A 21407-nucleotide genomic window follows, 5' to 3' on the forward strand; every position below is an offset into this window, starting at 1 on the left:
AAATGATTTACAAAAAAATATTGTAACAAAATGATTATGTTCCCCCTACAATATTGTATAGTTTTATAATAGCCAGTTTTTTTAATTATAATTGTATTGGGGACACTTACATCTCTTGTTACAATCCATACATTGATTGCATGTATTGTAACATGTTTGTACATATGTTTTGTTCATTCCTTTAGAGACATTTGCTTTCTATTGAACCTTTGGTATCAGTTCCTCATTTTCCTCCCTCCCCCCTTACCCTGTTGGTAGATTATAAATTATTATTTTCATATCTTACACCAACTGCTGTCTCCCTTCCCCCATGTCTTGTGTTGTTCTTTCCCCCCTGGAATGGGGTATATTGTTATGTCAATCATTGCTATCGCTTTCACCTTTCTCCCTTCCCCTCCCCACCTTTCTCCCTACCCTTATGGTATTGCTATTCCCACACCTGTTCCTGGACTCGTGTGTCATGCCCCCCCACCCATCTCTTTTCTTGTATACATGTTCCAGCCTACTCTGAATTGAAAAGTAACACTGGGGTCCAGGAAACCTCAAGGAACCAGAGTTTTTCATTTTTTTAAACTGAACGTTCAACCAAAACCAAACAATGCAACATAGTAGTTGTAATTATAAGGTTGTTTCAAATTAAGGTTTGCTAATCATACTAAGTAGGAGAAAGGAATTAGAATGATAAATCCCATTACAGTTTTCAGCAACAGATAAACTAGTATTGAAGTAAATCCAGTTGTGGATTGGTTCCTTTAACACACATGCTTCAGGTACTTTAGAGCATGCAGATCTCTTTGGATTCTTTATGAAAATGGTCATGCTGGCTTACAGCTGGAAAACTGGGCTTTAGTCAGAAACTGTAGTCAGTCAAGCAGTTTTTTGCTAGGTCCTTTGGCATACGGGAATACTTTCAATAAATCGACCTTGCTGAAAGATGAAGCACAGTCTTGTATTAATAGGGAACAAGCGTATAAGTGCAGTGATTTAATATAGTCACAAGTGGCTGCATTAAAAAAAAACAAACTTTTTTTTTTGGTGAAACATTCAGCAAGGGAGCAATTCTCTGCCCCTGCTTTTTGTAGCTTCCTCACTTATATTCTTGTTAGATCATATGTTACATACTCGGGACTGGATTTTCCCCCCTCTCATTTTCTCTACTCCTATTTGTTTTAGAGTTCTGTTTCCTCAGTAAAAATTGTGAACATTTATAAAATATGTATGTGTATATATGTGTGTATATATGCATGTCTGTATAACTCTAACCCATGAATTCTTACATGTCCCAGTGACTTAGTGGCTACGTGGCGGTGCCCTTCAAATGCTCAGCAGTTTAAATCCACCAGCTTCTCACTGGGAGACAAGGCTTTCTCCATCCTTAAGCAATTAGTATGGCAAGCTCACAGAGGCAGCTCTACCCTCTCCTGTAAGGGCACCAGGAGTCAGCATTGATTCGATGGCAGTGCCTTTGGTTTGCTGTGGGTTCTGACTTAGCAACCCTCCATGACAAGTGAAACTGTCCCATAAGGTTCACCAGGCTAGTCAGAATGGACTTAACAGCAATGGGCCTCTTTACAGACGCAGATAACTGTCTGTTTCTTCTACAGCCTGGTGGGTTTGAACTGCCCACTTTTTGTTTAGCAGCTGAGCACGTTTTACTTAGCTGAGCTAACCAGGTCTCTTTCTCTCTCTCCTATGGAACTATGGTGGCGTGCTGGGTTACATTACACATTGAGCTGTTAACAATGTGGATCCAGCAGCCACTCCATGGGAGAAAGATGAAGCAATCTGCTCCTGCAGACTTCACGTCTCAGAAACCCAAAGAGGCTGTTCTGTCCTGTCTTGTAATTCACTCAACGGCAGTGGTTTGTACACACACACACATACACACACATCTATACATATACTAACATATATGTGTAGTTACTATACTACACATATACTAACTCCTTGAATAATGCAGGAATTAGCAGTCCCAATCTCCACACAGACATCTGAGTATCATTTCTGACTCACTAAAAGCTTAACTACTAATGGTCTACTGTACACCCGAAGCAGTTACCACATTCTGTATATGTTCTATATATGTACCCATATACATGCTGCATTTCATATGAGATAGAAAGGTATTCCACAAAGATTCAAGGTTTCAAGCCTACTGGCATAACCGAAGCAATGGTTTACCTCCCCCCGCCCCCACGCCCCAGCATAATAGTCCTTAAGTTGAATCCATTTACTTTGAAATGATGGGGAGCTGCAGTTGCAGACATCAGTTTATGACACATAACAAACAACTCAACTTTTGATGATCTCATGACTTGTGTCAGCTTCTTGGGTGTTTCTCCAGCATTACTCGTGACGATCAAGGTTACCAGTATTGCGCTAAGAAGAATGTCAAATATGCAAGAGATAACTTTTTTCCCTGCCATATACATACTATATTGCCCTAAGCAGGATATAAAACAGCAAGAGATCTTTTTCCCTGCCATACACAATTTACTAAAGACGAACTGCTCACCCAGAGATGATCAACGTAGCATATCTTGTAAAACAATTTTTAAATTCTGTATATAAGTGGGCTTGAACATTTGAAACTTGTGTTGTTCAAGGGTCATATGTACACAGACATACAGGGGCAGGCGCTTCAAAGAGTTTGTGGGAAATGGAATGAAAAGATAGTGAAGTTTTTCCACAAATGTGTTGAAGTCCTCTTGTTTACTCCTAGGAAAATATTTGGATTTCCTAAAGAGCCCAAGTAAAGAACAAACTTTTATCCCACTTGTTGTGAATGGCCTGTGTGTTTGCTGGTAGAAATCATATTTTAGATTTATCCCATGTAAAAATAATCACAGACAAGTATTAGAACCTAATATTTGTTTGTTCATGAAAAGTAAACAAATTGAAACATAGTTAACACAATGTCTTGGTTTGTGGCATTTTATAACCTCAATTTTCTAGGACTTAATGGAATCAGCCAGTCACCCTACTTTTTCTCTGACTTCTGAGAGAATCCAAGCTAAACAATGTAAAACTACTAGAAGCAAAGTCAAAACTTCCTTCAGATTACATTCACTCCACTTAATAGTAATCACATTTATCTTTAAATTATTTGTAGGAAACACTGCTCCATAAAAGGAAGTCAAAATGAAATTGCTGGTAAACAATTGGAAGATGACAAACAAACAGTGAGTTTTCACAGTCAGGTGTAGGAATTTGTTACTGGGGTGGTAAACCAGCGGCATTGAACAAACCTCTGGGAAGGCATGACTGACATTGTGGAGTGTGTAGGGTCCAAGTTGATCTTCTCATTTAATCCTCACAACCACCCTGTGAGGTGGGTAGAATTAATCCCCCCATTTTATAAAGTAACAACTCTGAGGGTCAAGTGATTTGTTTTTAAGTACACACCTAGTAAGTAGTGGGTCTGAGGTTTTAGATCCTTAGAGGATAACTTATAGCACTAAAAAGCAATTTTTTGAATGTTTGTTTTTCAAAGACCACCTTATACAAAGTCTTGTTCAGGGCAGTGTCACCAGTGCATGTACAGAGAAATATTATCAAGCTGCTTCTAAAGTTTTCTCCTAAAGAAAACAAGTAAAATATGAATGGTAAGGAAATGGTTTTATACATGGAACACCGAACTCTGAAGATATGCAACCTTAAGGTATTGCTCTTTTTATTTGTAGCCAACTTTTATTTTTATGTCCAGAAAAATATATAGGGTGCTGGGAAATTTGCTACTTTAGTGATAGTAACATAATCCTCAAAGAGCAAGCACAATTATTCTGTACTTTTAAAAAAGTTTTATTCAGCAATAAGACCGTAATTTTTCATATTTAAGGAAGTATGAAAAATTTGTCAAATTTTAAAAGCTGAATACATGTAGCATTGGATCAAGGCACATACAAGACTGGCCAAAGGGCGTACAATGCACTTTGGTTTTTTGTTGAAAAAAACAAAATAATAATGGCAACAGAAAAGTGATGAGATTTTAAAACAAGTGATTGCTCAAAATTCAGCCGGAAGCTAGAAAAAGGGTTACATTTCAAGTTCATTATGTATTATCTGGAAATCTGTGGCAGTAATGGGCAGTTTTTTGACCATTGTGAAAGTAAATCAAATATTATATACAGTGTCAAAATTGCTCAACTATACCAGATCTACATTTTGATTTTGACTCACCTATACCAGATCTACATTTTGATTTTTAAAGTCTCACCAATTCAAAGTATGATGTTCTCTGGACTGTTAAAGAAAATTGATTATAGTTATACAACTGTTTTAGTATGTAATATTTTTTCTGTTTGACATCCTTTATGATAAAAATGTCATACACTAACAATGATATGTTTAGAATTATTTTTTTCTCCAAAATCCAATCGTAAAAGTAAAACCAAAATGCAATTCTGGTATTTGTGACCACTACCCTCTACAAGCCAAATTAATGTTTCCCGAGTATATCATTTCTCTCCTGAGCTTGGAGGCCCACCTTTGTTTTATGAAGTCCTACATTCTCAAGGTTTTCGTAACACTGACTATACCCACAGCCTTCATCTTCCTTCTACGTCAACTGACAGAGTCAATTCAGAAGATAGGCTTACTTTTTAAGGATTTTTAATTTGCCTAAAACAAAACTGGAGAGATGCAGCAAGTTTGATATTATTGCCCATTACTTCACATAGTTTGATTTCTTGAATACCACTGGGATAATACAAATTTAATAATTTGAACAATATTTTATAACTATCCTTGAAATTTCATTTAACTCATTCAGCTGTTTTATTATTTTGTTTTTGTTTTTACATTTTATTCATACCAAAGTGAAAAATGGCCTGTGCTTATACTACAAGGATCTCAAGTGAACGCAGTCCTGATTGTTCAACACAGCGAGAGGATTCACTTTCACAGTCAACAAGTCTTCTTACTCAGTAGAACACAAAGTAAATAGTCTGGAACCTCAATATTTGCAAGGAAAATACAGTACAAATTACTAAAAAATACTAAAATATATCATTGTGTTCAGGTGTCTCCACTACTACAATCGCAGCAGTAACCTGAAATTTGAAACTTTTAATAAAAAGTTCTTAAATATAAATTATATGGCAAATGTACAGTACATTGCTTTGTTGTTTTTTCAGTCTCTTTTACCAGTGTTTTGCAGTGTTGCAAGGATCCTACCACCGCCTCCCTCCCTCGGGTTTATAAAAACTAACAGTCTGCCATGAGTCTGTGAGCGTCACGAGTGCGAGTGGTCCGAGTCTGGAATCCCGCTGTCCCTGTAGCTTCGGTTACTACTGCTTTCGCTGTGATTGTTTTTGTACAGATTCATTCCATTAGGAGGAAATATGGTGTGTATTACAAACTCCTCTTTTGACATCGGTTCATTGCTGATTGGCAACATCTGAAAGGAAGTCTCCCTGATTTCCAGGATGGAGTTGTCTTTCTTAGTGCCAGCTTCCGCGTAGTCGTCCTTTCTCCTCCTCCCTTTGCTGTACGCGCAGTTCCTTGAGAAAAGGGAGCCGTTCCGATGAACGTACCAGCACACTAAAGCAAGTAAGGCAAGCGTCACCAGGGCCACTGCCCCACCGATGATGGCGGCCAAAGGTAAAGTGGGGTTTTTGTAAGGTTCTTTCTCTTGCTCCCGATTGAGGGTGGTGGTAGGGTTATACATTCGAAGGGGTGCGGTTTCTGCCTCAATGCAAACAGGAGTTTCATCAAATAGGTAGAGATTACTGGTTTCCATGGGAACCATGCATATTCGGTAGGGTGAATCAGGCTCCAGGGCGGTGATCAAATATTCACTGCGATCCCCTGTTACAATTGTTTCTGTTATAGATCCAAAGGCTGGGCTGTGACCCAGTTTGAGCCAGCTGAGTCTTAAAGCAGTCATGGGTAGGATAAGTTTCCAAGAAATATGGATTGTCTCAGAGGTCACAGATTTCACAGCAATTGTAAGTGCTCTTCTTGCTGGACTCCCTGTGGTTCGCTGATCTTTAATCAACTTGGGGTTCTTAATGTCTGGCTGTTTGGTCACTGGTGCTGGCCACTGTCCTTGAGCTGGATACCCTGTGTTGGGCATCGCGGTGATGATCTGGATGGTACTTACATCTGCACTGTCTTTACAATCAAACAGTTCTGTGCTAAGGTCCTTGATCGCCATCCCTCGGACTTTTTCCGGAGCTTGGCACATGAGTCCACGCACGTTGACCTTCACAGGCAATGACTGTAACCAGTCACGTACCCATTTCATCTTGCAGCCACAATACCAGGGATTGTTGCGAAGAATTAGTTGGGTTATATTGTCCAAATCATCAAAGATACCCTGAGGTAAATTGCTTAGATTGTTATTGGACATGTCAAGCCGATAGAGCTGCCTTAGATAAGAAAAAGCATTAGAGGGCACGCGACTGATGTGATTCTCTTGAAGATAAAGTTTCCTCAGGTTGGTACCCGGAAGATTGATTGGCGCAGCAGTCAGGGAATTTCGCACAAGTGACAATTCTGTTAAGTTGACCAGGTTGAAGAAAACTTTGTCACCCAAGCCATGGTTGTTCAACAGGTTTCCATCTAAAACCAAACGTTTAAGGCTTGTAAGACCTTGAAGAGATGGCGATGAAATAGTGGAGATGCGATTATCATCCAGGCGTAGCTCCTCTATGGTCCTGGGTAAGCCCCAGGGGATTGTGCTAAGGTGGTTACGGGACAGGAAAAGCAGTCTGAGATAGTTGTTCTCCCGGAATGCCCCCTCTTCAATGCTAACAGCAGAGACAGAGTTATCATCTAAATGCAATTCTTCCAGATATGGAATTTTTGAAAGTGAATCATAAGTGATAGTCCGTATGTTATTTTCTTGCAAATGTAGCTCTTTCACGTACTTTGGGAGATTGATAGGAAATTCATCTAAACTGTTGTGGTATAGGTATATTCTTTCTACTTTCTGTAAGTTTTTCAAATCTGAGGGAATCCCAGCATTATTTATTTGGTTGTTCTGAAGGTAGAGAGTTGTAGCATCCTCTGGTATTCCAGCTGGGATGGATGTCAGAAAGCGATCATTACAGTAAATGAAACCTGCATCACAGCGACATACGGAGGGACAGGACTTAGCCATGACTGATAGAGGTGCCATCTGAAGGAACAGCCCAATTTTAGTCCCCATTAGGAAGATGCTCCAGACGGTGCTGATCATGGTCAGCAGTGTTGAGCTCTTTATGAAAGGTTCTGTTACTTGAGTCCTAAAATGGAACAAAACAAATAGAAAAAGACAAAACACTATCAGACCAGGATACTGAAAAGAGTATTTAAAACAGCCGCAGGAACTACAATCATCTATCTCTAATCACTAAAACATTTTAGAATTTCTATTTAATTTTGGTTATTTAGGGCATACTGCTAGCTAAGAATGATATAAGCTCATTACTTCAACTGTTTCTGGTATTATGGTAAGAAGTGTCATGTCCACAACCCATTTGATTTTGAACCATTTATTACAATTTTAGTTGAGCATGCTAAAGCATTTTAATTATATCTTATATCAAAGTTGTAGTCAACCACTGACTAAGCTAATTCGATTTCTAAATTTTCTTTATACTCGCAATGAATTGGAAGTCATAGTAATATGACTTGTTATATTTAAATATAATGATTAGTCATTCGTTAGGTAAAGAGCAATGTGGATATTGAAGTATGTAATAAAACATGGTCTATTAATTATCATTTGCGAATAGTGATACACTGCTTGAGAATCTGCATCCCAGGAAAGACAACCATTTGTCTTGATTATTAATATTATTTCTTTTATTGTTAATATTAAACAAATTTAAAAGTGTATTTTTAGGGAGAAAATTATTTTCAAATCTTATTTTCATCTGCTTTAGGGAAAGTATTATGCAACTAATACATTCAGCAAATCTACATGGAAAATTTCATTTGATTACCATATTTCTCCTTTCTCTTTGGTTTTTTAAAAATATATACTCACACTACATGGCATAAGGTCTTTTAGCCATGTAATTTTTATATTCCACCTTATGACAACATGTTTTTATAATGCATTTATGATTCTTCATGGTGTAAAGATGGAAGATGATTGAGCTCTTCTCAAGACTGGAGAATTATAGGTTTATACTGAACTATTTTATAAATAATCTTTTGGGCACCTTTAAGTATTAATTCACTTTTATGATTTCAGGCATGGAAATAAAATACTTCAATATATTTCCTACCTTATTGAGTGATGTAGTAAATTTTGCGTGGGTGAAAGTCCAATGCACATGTATTATTTTCCTGGCGAGGGGCTGGGGCTTATACACTCTTGGAAATGCTCATCACTGCTCTTCAAGTAGTTTTACGCTGCACACACCTCCAGCTCAGTCTCACTGCTGTCAGTGGACATCCGACCGACTGTAGTTCAGCACGGTGGGGAAGCTCATTAAAGTGGGGCCAGAAACAATTCGGCTCCCTTTTCCTATGTAGGGCACATAGCCTCCTATGTGTTGCTTTATGTTCTTCTTTCTGAGAAGAGTTTCTGGGTGAAGGTTCTTTTTGTGTAGCTATCCTTAGTGGAAATTGCCCTCTGAAATTCTTATTGGCTCATCTGTGAAGTATGGTCAGAGATAGTAACTTCAGATCCACATGAAGAAAACCAGTCATGATGCTAAGCCTTGGACAGTAGTATGTTTTTCAGGCAACCCCAACGTTTATTCCCGTCCAGGATTATCCAAGTAAAAACTTTGTATAGTAGCTACATTCTGAGGTATGATTACCTGCTATGAAGTAGCTATTTCCAGCTTTTGCTTCTTGCTGCTTTGTCAGAACCTCTAGTGCAGTCGTCACGTTATGCAAGAACAGTATTCTTTTTTAAGAGATTAAAAAGAACGTACTGCAGGTATTCTTCATGAAAAACACACAAGCAAAAACCACTAGATGTCCTCTACGTTTCTTCTCTTCCTTAATATAGACAGGGTTTGAAAATCTCCTGTGAAAGTAAAAAAGTTTTAATGAACTATTAATAAATAACTTTAATACCATATAGAAGTTTCCTGTAGTGATTTGATTTCAATTCTTTCTTTAAGCAACATATTTTTCATTATAGTTGGTGGAAACATATAGGTTGACCTATTTGGTTTTCTATTTTCTATTTTACTATATAAATGCAATGTGATCCAAAGTTGGAATTGTACCAAACAATATATTTATATTCCTTATTCACTGCCAGGGTCATTCTGAATTAAAAAGAAGCAAAGCTTTGTTCAAGAGGTAGTAAGAACTTTTTGCTGATTTCAAATTCAGTTACCTTTGAAAGTTTACTTTAAACCTTATAAAATGATCAAGTGTTTCAAAAACAACTTAAACCAACCAAGAAAAACAAAATAAGTATATTTTAAATAGAGCAGCAAATGCATGAAAAAGTGGTTGCACTGGAACACCACAGTAATTATTAAAACGTTTATGAACAAGGCTTTACCACGTCATGTATTCTACAACTTAAAAACTTGAAAATAGTTTAGCAGCATTGCCTTTGATCTTCAGTGCTCAACTTCTACCAGCCTGCCTTGGTTTTCCCAAGTGCAGAAGCTGGGCACCGTTACCATCCCCTTCAGGGCATTCCTGAGCACTAGTGGCCCAAAAGGTGCCACAGACCTTCAAGTCGGTCTTCATTTTGCAGGAGAATCTCCCTTACAGTTTTTCTTAGCAAGTTGAATTTAAACACTCTAGATTCGGAACAAAAAGGAGGCTATTTCACTCTGCCTCCTTGTAATGCCCATGAGGAGAGCCTGCCCAAGCCTCAGAGGGCATGACTTTCTGCGTTCAAATAGGAACATGCCAGTGTATTTTTTATTTCTGAAAGATATGACTTGACTAATGAAATGAGTTGATTTCATCGATGACTTCTTTAACCATTATTTCACACATAAAGCCTGCTTAGAGGGGTTGGAAGGAGGCGGCTTGGGTCAGCATCTGTTTTGCAATGTCACCCACTCAACTGCTTTCCACATACAGGGAACGATTGGGTTTCAGGAACTATTTGATCCTAAAATTAAGTACTAAAGTAGCAGCAATTTGTTTCTCCCCCAGTAATTACCTAGCATCCAACAAGGATAGCATCTGTTCCTGAATTCCAATACTCTGCTGAAAGTGTATGTTAAATGAGGTCAAAATTTGTTATTTGGGTTCTCTTTGAAAATTTAGTTTCTTCTAGATTACCATGAGACACCAATGCAACCTTGCACTTAGGTTAACTGCACTGACAGGATGAAACTAAAAAAGAAATACATTTAATTGATTATTTTGACATCTTAAAACAAAAATAGCAATTAGCAGATGGATCAAGCAGTCTCTGGTGAATAAGCAAAGTACCCACAGAGGAAGGCTTAAATAACACATCATTTAATGTGAGGTGTTACTGTCATGCGTCTAGAGCTTTCTTCGTTACTGTTCAATTTCAATCGTATATATTTTTGTAAACTTTGCTTTCTCAGTCTGTGAAACGGAACAATGATGCTGCTGAAATTATCATTACAAAGTTACTTCCATTATGAAATTAATAACTGAAAACCTGTTTAAAATGTTACCAATAGCTAAGCGCATGTCATGTACCAGGAATTCCATGCTGAACTGGGATTTAAAATTGTTGATTATGCCCCAGTCAAATCAGACTAAGTGTGGGCAGGGTGAGGATCATAAACACCAGAGAGAGCATATAACTGCCACCTAGTTTCCATCTGAACTATAAATATATCACCAAATTTGGCTCTATGAATATGTATTGTTTTTACATTTGTAACCCAGAGAAAGGGGAAGAAAACATCTAAATTGGTATGAAAAAGAAGATAGATTAATTTATTTTCTTTTTCCTGTTTTATATTTATGAAGTTTCCTCCTCTGCTGTTGATAAGCAAACATTTACCATTAATAGTGGAGATAATGTGGGATTAATAGGAAGCCATAACACCTTAAATTCTTGGAAAATGGCGATTTCTATGCATCAAAGTAAGGTAAAAACATAAAAGCAGGTTTCTTTGGCATACAGGATACTGTTTCAGGAATAAGGATTTCGCTTTATAGATTCCCTCACATGCCCTCTTCCCCTTTATTAAGCTCAAAACAGTTCAATATTTGCTTCATTGTGCTTGATAGTCTTCCCTTTTAAAGTTGAAACTACAGTGCAAAACATTTTCTTTGCTGTTTTGCTTGTGGCATAGTAAGACTATGGTGATCCGTCCATAGAAAATAGCAATCCTTTCCCTATTCTGAGACTTCTCCTTCTCTGAGCAGGATCTATGTTTTCAAGAGTACACGGACATTGTAGCTGAGTGTGTATGATGAAAAGAAAAACGACTCCCACTGGCATGAACACTGTGGCCAGGTTTCCACAACGTGAAAATTAGAGCCTTTATGTCTGCACGGGCTCGAAAGAAGCCATGACTTCTGAACAAAAAAGACTCTTATCTTCTTTTAGAAAAATATAAATGGAACCCTGGTTATTTAATGGAATGCATTAACATTTTTATTAGAAATTTTACTTACGTATACATTTTAAATTATGGCAAAAGGAAGAAAAATATAAGCACCCTACAGTTAAATCAAAATTTTTATAGGGTTCCTTCTATTAATTTTCTTTTATAGAAATAAGATTTTTACATTTATAATGCAATCATCAAGTCTCTAATTTATTTCCATAGTTCATCTGAGAAAAATATAAAAAATAAGGGTGCTCTCATTTGGAGCTACATAAGGAAAACTGAAATAGTTTCAGAAATTATGTCTAAATGGAAAACTGATACTTCAATAAAATCAGGAATTTGAGGCAATCTACATATTTTTATGATCCCTCATAGTTTACTACAAAAATTCTGAGGTGGGAATGTTTACAGTGAGATGATTTTTCTCATGTTTTGGCAGTATCTCTTAGCTTAGATAGTTAATAAATGCTAATGTTTTCCAAATTTCCAAATCCCTTATTTACCACCTATGATTTAAACTGATTTTTATTTGGCTTGTTGAAGAATCACTAATTTTTTAATCTTAAAATGAATATATGATTTTGAGATTTGTTTTTGTTGTTTATTTTCGATGACTTTCCTCACTCCATCATTTCTTAGTGCTAGAAATTGTTTAAAATGTTAAACATAGAAGTACAATGACATGCAGAACTTTCGATCTAAGTCAATTACATGATTATTTTAAGTAAAATCTTGAGGTTGATAAAACAGAAGCCTAATGCAATTTACCCAAGTTTTCAAATATTTCTAGGTAAATTGGAACTTATGCTACCATAATCTAGGAAAGTTATTTTTGTTATGAAGCCCTACATTTCATCTAGAAAACTCAACAAAAATGATCACCCTGTGAATGCTAAATCTCTGCAAGAACAAACGATATTCCAAATAAACGACATATATGATGAAACGGGAAAACTGGAGTACATCAGGCTAGTTGATAGTGACAGCAAAATGCTTTCTGAGCAGCCTGTCTGTAGTTAAATTTTCCACGATCATCAGATTTCAGGAAAGTTCCAATTCTTTTGTTTAATGCTAGGCAAGCAGAAGGACCTCTAACTCTCCTCTTGAGAGTCATGAAGTCTGAAGGGTTTGCTGAGAGGCAGAGAAGCAAGTGTGCCTATTCAGACTGGTTTTTCCAGGCTATCTTTTAGCCTAAAGAAGGGTGTGTTTCATTTATGGAAAGTAGGGAATAAAGGCTTTTCCTTTCTTTACTTATGTTTCCCCCCCCTCCCCCAATAAGTTTGTGAGAAGTGAACATAATTTGGCTGCATTTATTTTGGCTTATAACATGAAATCGAGAATCTTTTGAGCAAAAAGGCAAACTGGTGTGGTATCTTTCATCTTGGACCATAATCAATGCCATTTTCTTTCATGACGTTAAAGTTAAACTTAAAAAAATGAACGAGATATTAATTTAAAGGATGACAAAGTTGAGAAGTAGAGTTGGAGGAGGGATGCTTTCAATTTGTGCTGACATTTGAGCAATTTGCAGTTAAAACCATGCTTATGTCTGGTAAATCACATTTTCCCTTTGTAAAATTGACTCCTTTAAATTTTTTTATATTATTGAGTCCAATTTTGTTGAGGTGATTTCTCCTACTTATTTTTCCATATATTTCAAGTCTACGGTTTTGCCAAGCAATGTGCTGATTGCATAAAACATTGTTGATTTTTTTCAAATCACAGTGGGATGTTATTGATTTAAACCAGATAAAGAACAAAATCAACAACACATCAACTGATCAATTGAGAGTCTTATATTGCATTTAAAAAATGATGTTTAGCTAAATGTAGTCCAGATTTTCTTTTCAAAGTTGCCAAGGTAACTTGTGCACAGGTAAAGTGAAGGAATAAAGAACAAAAGCTGTCATTGTGTCATCAAATGAGAGGAATTTCTTTCTCTTCTTTAATGATTTTTTTTTAAATACACTCCTGACACCTGAGTTTGAGGCTAGGAAAGAGATCATGCATATGCAAAACAAATGAAGCTTAGCTCTTGCTTAAATTAGATTCCATTCCTTTCTACTTAAAATCTGTATCTCTCAGTATTTGTCAGTAGGCAAATTAGAATTCTAGAAAGTGCTCCTACATGCAATATAAAAATGGCTTTCAGAACTAATGTTTCTTAGTATGACATCTAACCAGACTTTTAAAACTGAAAAATGATTAAGCAGACATACCTATTTGGGTACTCAAAGAGGATGAAAAGTGTTTTTTTGTTTTGTTTTGTTTGGGCATAATTTAAAACTAATCTCTATGTTGGAAATCTCCGTGTCGAAATGTAGTGAATTTTTGAAATGGTGAAATGTATGAAAGGAGCCAGGATGTATCTCTTTTTATGCTTCAAAGGGAAAATTCCATTTGGAGGATTCATATTGTTGAGAAATTTACTGTGGAGTGTTTGCCCACTGGAGGGTGGTGCTCTACCAGAATGCTGCTTTCAGGAGCAGCAAATTGGACACGGGCTGCTGCCGGCCACTTTTCCTTTGGTTTAATTACAACAAAGCCTCCCGTTGAGAAGCACAGTGAGGGCCTCTGGGCAAAAGGTGGGAGGGTTGAGGGCAGGGTGGTGAAGTGGTGGAGTAGGAGGGGGAAGGGGAAGAAATTCCAGCTTTTGAAAAATGCACCAAATCTTCTTCCTCTCATTAACTTCATTTATGAATACCTTCATGTGACTTTAAAACATTATTTATAATGCCTATTATAATGAACTGGTTTGAATATTATTTTCAGATTTTTATTATAATTCTTGTCAGTCCTGGATCTTGTAGTTATTCACATTCTTTGTTATGCGGCCCACCCACCTAAAAAGGTGGAGGGAAAGTTAAGATCAACTGGAATGGCAACTCTAAGCCAAATATCTTTTACTTGACCAGATTCAAATATTTGAATTGTTGAAGTTCAGACATAAACACTGGCATCTAAGAAACAAGAATGAAAGAAAGAAGGAAAGAAAGAAAGAAAGAAAGAAAGAAAGAAAGAAAGAAAGAAAGAAAGAAAGAAAGAAAGAAAAAGAAAATATGTGTATTAAGACAAGTTCTCTGCTGTTGACCTTTGTAGAGTTTCAACTTGTTTAAAATTAACTATAAAAAGGAGGGAGCTTTAGGATATGTGGCCAAGAAACACACCAGCAAATCTCTCCACAGTGCACTTGCATGTTTAAAGCTGATAATTGTATTTTTCTTCTGGAGAGATTGGGTGTTCATTAGAGTTTTGTGTCCCTAGGCAGGAGATGCTGAGCATAATTGGAGTTTCTATTTGATTGGGCAATATAGTCGAGAGGAGAAGCTGGGGTAAAGATAATTAATAGCTTGCTAACAAAGTCTGACAGCCACAAGATTTCAACCAAATGTATTTCACACCGCTTCATTTAGCTCTGAAAAGTTTTGATAGAATTGGAGGCTCCTTAATTAACATTTGAAGAAAGCAAAAGAAACATACCTTCTATTTTGCTGCCACATTCGGTTATGACAAATATTCTGGTGGCGGTGTTTTTTTTTCTCTTTGTAAAAATTTTATTTGCTGCCCAATTATGTAGCTCACAAATGTTAATGTTTATGAAGGAGATTTAATTGGGCATTTTGAGCCTAACCATAATTATTTTTTAAAGGAGTGGGTAAAAGAAATGAAAGCCTCAGTTAATAACTGATAGGTAGTAATCCAGGAACACAATATTATTGGGTTTCTTGTGTTTATTCATTCACTGATATCTTTGCTGATTCTTGAACTTAAATGTTTTTTGGCAATACTCTATATTTTAAAAGCATGTACTTTTCCTAGTTAAATAGGCTATTAAATATATGTATGTGTGTTTGAGTATATGTACATGTATATGCATGCATGTTTACATGCATACTTGCAAACTAATTGGGATATCTATATTTTAATCTCATATTATTAATAGTATTCATAGATATTAATATTATTGTGGTACTTATAAAGGAATAATTTATTCTTTATTCATGACTGAGATGTCTATCAGTCATCATGGTAGGCAAGAGTGATCTATCTGAAAACAGAAGAACTCATTTGTGTTTACACTGCCGAGGGTGGTCTTATGCTATTAGGGACAAATGAAAGACAAGCTGTAGCTGAAGCACTTTTCCAGTGGTTTTATTCATATTTTACTTCGACTAATGATATATATGTGTGCATTTTCAAACAGATGCATTAAGAACATTGAAGAAAGTGCTATTTGTTGAAACCATTAAGAAAATGGGAGTCCATAATTGACAGCATCTTTGAAAAAGGGTTTTGTATTGTTTTTAATTCTAATAAAATAACTTAAAAACCAATCCCACAGATCTTGAGAAACCACAGGCCTGTTGCACTCTCTGCCAACCATTTTGTCTCAGATTTCAGTCACTGGGAAAAAATTTTTGAGAAGATACATTTAAGTACTTTTTGAAAGCTCTTTTCTTTATTCCGATTAAATTCTTTTTCTAATATAAATTCCAAGTGGATACTTTGCATATCTCACTTGATGAGGACTCTTTACTCTTTTATCTCCCCCCCCTACCCCCACCCCAAATTGCTGCATTACATCGGGCATAGCTTCCAGGCTCCGCTTTGTCAGTTTTTCTGAGTAGACTTTGCCAATTATTATGCTGGTCACACACTACACTTGTCCAAGCAATGGATTAGGCGTTCTGCTGGAGAGGGAATATGGTTTGGAAGAGCCTCCCTCTCCTCCGGGTTATACTCATTAGTTCAGATTTGCGAGCCTGAAATATCTGAAGCAGCTCAAGCAGGACAGCCGTGCAAGTTTTAAAATCTAGGTGTAGCTGTTAATCCTTTAACATAGGTAAGCATGTCTCCAGGAGAAGCTCCGCTGACTGTGAGCAAGATGTATGCTTTTTATATACTGCGTACTCATGAACTGAGGGATTATTGATTTTCTTTCACAGTTGTAAAAACAGCAATTGGTGATCATACCACACATACAGCACATACAGCTCTTTCCTGTCGGTGAAAATGTTGCCTGATACTCTCTTATATTTAACATTTAACTTTCCAACGTGTTTATTTTATTTTATAACATGATGCACTTTTTCAAACCGTAGCTACTTAAGGCAGAAAACAGGCAAACATTTTTTTTTTCACGAAACAAGATTTTAAGACATTTCTTGCGTGTGGGTATAATCAAAATTTTCCTTGCTCGCTTGCACGCACATATATTGCTTGTGCTGGTGACAGAGCAAACGTTCCTGTTTGTATGCCTCACGGCACGAAGTCATTTCTTTCTAGAAAAGTAACCGAGCAAACTTTCTGGGACAATCAAAAGGTAAAATACGGAAAACACTTACCAGGAAGACGAGAAAAAGCAAATCCTATAGATACTGCCGCTATCGCTGTAATTCCACTGATCGAGAACTGGAGCCAGAGCCCTCCCCCTCTCGCCTGCTCCGCATCCCGTCCACACAAAGCCAACGGCAGCTGCCGGCGGAGCTTGCCCTGCGTCGGGTGACTCCTCCGCTGAGGAGTGAGAGCGAGAGAATATTCCAGTTTACTGCACACAGCCCACCTCCAAGTCTGAAGTTAAAGCTTCACCTCGCAGTGGTTGAAGAAGGGGGTGATGTCATAGATGGGCAGGACTAAGCCAAGCTCTGGTTCAGTGAGGTAACTGGATAATCAAGCAGATGAGCTATGCCAACGCTAGAGGGAGCGAGAGAAGTCGAAATGAGGCCCTAGGCCTGCCAAAGCTTGGATGGCATTTTGTTTGTAGGCAGCCTCTGGGAATCTCAACATTTTCTAAAGTTTACCACAAGGCAATGGGAGCATGCTTGCAAAAAATACAAGTGTGCTAGAAAAATTTTTACAAGACTGAAATGGAAAAAAATAAAAGTTCCTGTTTATTTTTAGGCTATCTATATTGAAAAGAAGTTAAACAAAATGAGATTTTTTTTCATTATTGATTAGTTAGAATAATGCTATAATTCTGGAGCATGAATCTGACTGAATATTTATTTGATAGTAATCTGTGAGTATTTATTTCACAAATGAGTATAAATCAGGTTCAAATAAATAACTGAGTCACTTGGAGGGAGGGGAAAATGTTTCATATTCTATTGTTTTTATCCATCTTCCTTAAAACCTATTGGACCACCTTGTGGTCCATATTAAAGAGCCCTTCAAAAAAGTTGTAAATATATTAAATTGAATGTTCTCCCTTGCTATTGCTCCGAACATGAGGTCAGAAAAAAACATACTTAGAAGAGAATCTCTTGGGTATGGCTTTGTTTGGACTAACTAATATTCTTATATTAATTGAGATTTAGTAATAAACTTTGGGTAATTGAGGACAAGAAGATTATAAATTGATGTTTCTCATTAACAGACTATTAGGCTTCTATTGCTGTGTTTTCATACTTTTCCTAGGTTGTATTTTCTGTTATTTGGTCAATCATCTCTTTGGACTCTTACATTTCCCACTAATCAAGGGCATTTCACTTTTTAATATTGTGGGGGTGAACCCGAGACAAAAGTTTGCTTTAATATTTACTCGTAGAACAATGATCTTCAAGTGCTATCATTATTTGTTTACTTTCAGCGGTTCACATCTTTTCCCTTTGTCCTTTATAAAAGTTTCTTTGAATGTTTGTTTATGAAGGAAGCCCCCTAAATTGTCTTTCTCTGGAGTATTTGATAATGGTCTTCTCATTAACTTCATTTAGTTTATCTGCCTGTATGCTATTTTGATAAGAGTCTGACCTTTGGAGTTCTCTAAGAATGAGTGTTATCAAAGTAGAAGGTGAGCACTTGATAAGAGTTGTATTGACCCCTATTGTTCTATGATTGTACTTTAGCTGGCCTCAAAGGACGGGCCCATTAAATCCAGGAGTTTCAGAATTCAAACTCTATTGAAAAGCCAAGTTCTCAGAATTGTCAGGTAGCACAAATTAAACCGAGATGCAGCTGCTAAATTTAATGGAAAGAAGGTAGGTAATCTCTCCATAAAGTTGGATTGTAAACCCTTACTGCAAAACAAACACATGCATTAAATTATTTTATGAAATGATGGTAGAAGCCATTTTCAGATGGGAGTTGGTTATATTTGAGATTTTTACTTGGCAACATTCCTGTGGATTTATAATAATATTCGATCAGTTTTGTTTTCATTTTCAAAAACCACACTCACTGCCACCAAGTTGATGTCAACTCATAGCAACCCTATAGGACAGGGTAGAAATGCCGTGTGAGTTTCTGAGGCTAACTCCCCCCCGCCCTTTTTTTTTAAGAAAGCCCTTTCTTCCTTTCTTTCTCCAGAGGAGCAGCTGGTGGTTTCAAACTGCTGACCTAGAGGATCGCAGCCCAATGTGTAACCACTTCTCCACCAGGGCTCCTTTGTCTCCATTTTGGCAAGCTTTAATAAACGGAAAAGAAAGATAAATGGGTAATTTTAGTCTCAGGTACCTAAAAGAAAGTGTATTAGCTTGGGAGTTAGACGTTTTGAAGTTTCCATTCCCCAAGCTGCCATTTGTTGGACAACATCAGATGACAGGCACTAGGCATTGGTTTCTTCACATGACAGATGAAGGCCTCAGGAATTTATTGAATGCCAATTATGTACTCATATTGTTTCCTCCACTTATCTGTTCCTCCCCACCCCCCCCCTTTCCCTTTCCCATTCCTCCTCTCCTCTCCTTCATTTCCTAATTACAGATTCTAACGTAGAAAAAGAAAAGACACTGTGGGGGGAAAATGTGACCTATGTCAGAGGTAAACTCCTAAGAGAAATGCCCTCTCCTCCCACTCTGTCCAGACTGCTTCCTTTTTTTTTTCCACTTCCTGATTTTATTAACTGATTGAAATTCTGTCACTTGGAGGTGATTTTATAACAGACTGTTACAAAAAACCCATGGAAAATCCCATTATGTTTTCGTTCCATTTTCCATGAACTCTTTAAAGCCCCCTCATAAGTTCCTTTTCAAGCTCTGGAAAGACTGAGGATTACAACAAATTACTTCAGTTTTGTTTTGTTTTCTGCATTGACTAAAGAAGATTGCGCACCAAACTCACTACCAACAAGGTGATTCTGTGTCATAGTGATCCTGTATCGGATCCTGTAAATCTTTACAGAGGCAGGTAGCCTTTTTCTCCCAAGTAGTGCCTGGTGAGTTTGAACCATTGAACTTGTTGTTAGTACCCGAAGCTTACCCAACTTAAAAAATGCGCCTGTCTGGTAGGTGGAGCCCTGAACGTGTACTGGTTATGCAGTTGGCTGCTAGCACAGAGGCTGGCAGTTTCAACCCACCAGCTGTACCATGGGGTACAAATAGGTCATCTACTTCTGTAAAGATGAGCCCCTTGGAATCCCCCGGCATATTCCTGCTCTATCTTCAGAATTTGCTGAACAGTAGTCAGTGCGGTTTGAGGGTTGATCCTCAAGGAAATGGAGGCAGGTGTTTGTCAGCCTGACGTTCTCCCAAGTTATGTTAGGAAGAAATGGTTAGAGACTCATCAAAATCTCACTGCCACCTTATCAAGTTGATTCCTACTCATAGAGTTTCATCTCAGAGTTAGGAACCAGGGTTGCTTAATGGTGAACAATTTGGGCTTCAGAATCAAAGGGACTTGAGCTCCATTTTGCCTGTGCCACATGACTACAGAAAAATTACCTAATCCCTCCGAGGTTAGTGAGTCAGCACCTGATTCATACATAGTAAGTGCCTAATGAGTAATCGGTGGTGTTGTTAAGCTGAGCACACAAGTGAAGGGCATTAAGATGAACAAGGAGAGTGCACAGAGAGATGGGCATTGCCAGTGATAGACTTTTATCACTTTCCCAAAATTTCCCTTTTAAGTAATTTTTAGCTAAAAAATGATGATGGGGAGATAGATGAGTGGGAGATTTAGTGCTTTTCCTTCTTTTTAAATTTTTTTATCTCATACATCTCATGGCCTCTTGTTCTCAATACTGAGTATCGAGTTGAGTTCTACTGGACATTCTGGGTTAGAAAGGAATGTGTTGTACTTTTGTGTTATGCTTTCTTTTGTGTACCAGCCTATACATTTTAGACTGTACATGAGAAAATGTATTTTTATTGCAAACAACACTATGGAGGAGTTCTACTTTGACCTACAGGGTTGTATTAACTCAAAAGCCACTGAATAGCAGTGTTTGGTTTGTTCGTTTGTTTCGTTTTGGCTTTGATATTAACTCCAATGGCATGTTCCATTTTTAGAACCCTAAGACTACCACAACTTGTGTTTCCCTGTTTTTCATGAAAGAATTGTTTATTATGAGCTGTTCCATGATAGAAAACCAGGGAGATTCGATTTAAAGTCACATTTCCCAGAGTCTGCTCTTTATTTTTGTGTCCAAACAAAGCAAAAACACAAACAAAAACAAATAAACAGAAACCCTAAAAATCTCTTTGAATATGATCAGCTTGCAGCTGTGAGAGTGACTATAATACATAATTGCTTCACAGAATAATTTAATCCGGGCATTCTGACCTGTAAGCATTGGGCTGCTAACCGCGAGGTGGGCAATTTGAAACCAACAGTTGCTCTGGGGGAGAACGAAGAGGCTTTGGACTCCCCTAAGAGTAACAGTCTCAGAAACTCACTGGGTGGGTCTCCTTGTCCTGTAGGGCCAATATGAGTCAGAACTGACTTGATGGCAGTGAGTTTGGGTTTTTGGAATTCAGTCTTAAAAAACTTTAGTTGTACATTCATACTTTCATTCATGTTTATTATACACAAATTCATTGAAATTCTGTAAAAGATGTTAGTAAGACTAGATGATCCCAAATCCAACTAGGATGTTCTGCAATTTATTATTAGAATGTAGTTTTAAGTAATAAGTTGTAATGAATCTTTCAATATTTAGAAGGAAACATATTTTTAAACTTTTTCTTATGATTTGAGTGAAACATTACGCAGCACATTAGTTTTCCATTCAAT

General features: G+C 37.2%; 2 protein-coding genes across 3 annotated transcripts in view; one reads left to right on the plus strand and one right to left on the minus strand.

The window, feature by feature from the left end:
- Positions 1-21407, plus strand: part of LOC142422649 (ADP-ribose glycohydrolase MACROD2-like) — a 717500-nt gene that overhangs the window by 313731 nt on the left and 382362 nt on the right. The window lies entirely within an intron of this gene.
- On the minus strand, positions 3684-17031 carry FLRT3 (fibronectin leucine rich transmembrane protein 3). Of its 2 annotated transcripts, XM_075564013.1 has the most exons (3): positions 16805-17031; positions 8760-8971; positions 3687-7229 (listed from the first exon to the last, which is right to left on the minus strand). In XM_075564013.1, exon 3 carries the CDS (start codon positions 7181-7183, stop codon positions 5234-5236), a length of 1950 nt encoding a protein of 649 aa, XP_075420128.1. In that variant the 5' UTR covers positions 7184-7229; positions 8760-8971; positions 16805-17031; the 3' UTR covers positions 3687-5233. The 2 variants fall into 2 exon arrangements, with proteins under 2 accessions (XP_075420127.1, XP_075420128.1); XM_075564012.1 differs by lacking the exons at positions 8760-8971; positions 16805-17031 and adding an exon at positions 8220-8753 and having other exon boundaries at positions 3684-7229.

The sequence above is a fragment of the Tenrec ecaudatus genome, chromosome 12, assembly GCF_050624435.1.
Source record: "Tenrec ecaudatus isolate mTenEca1 chromosome 12, mTenEca1.hap1, whole genome shotgun sequence".
In the NCBI taxonomy this organism is placed as follows: domain Eukaryota; kingdom Metazoa; phylum Chordata; class Mammalia; order Afrosoricida; family Tenrecidae; genus Tenrec; species Tenrec ecaudatus.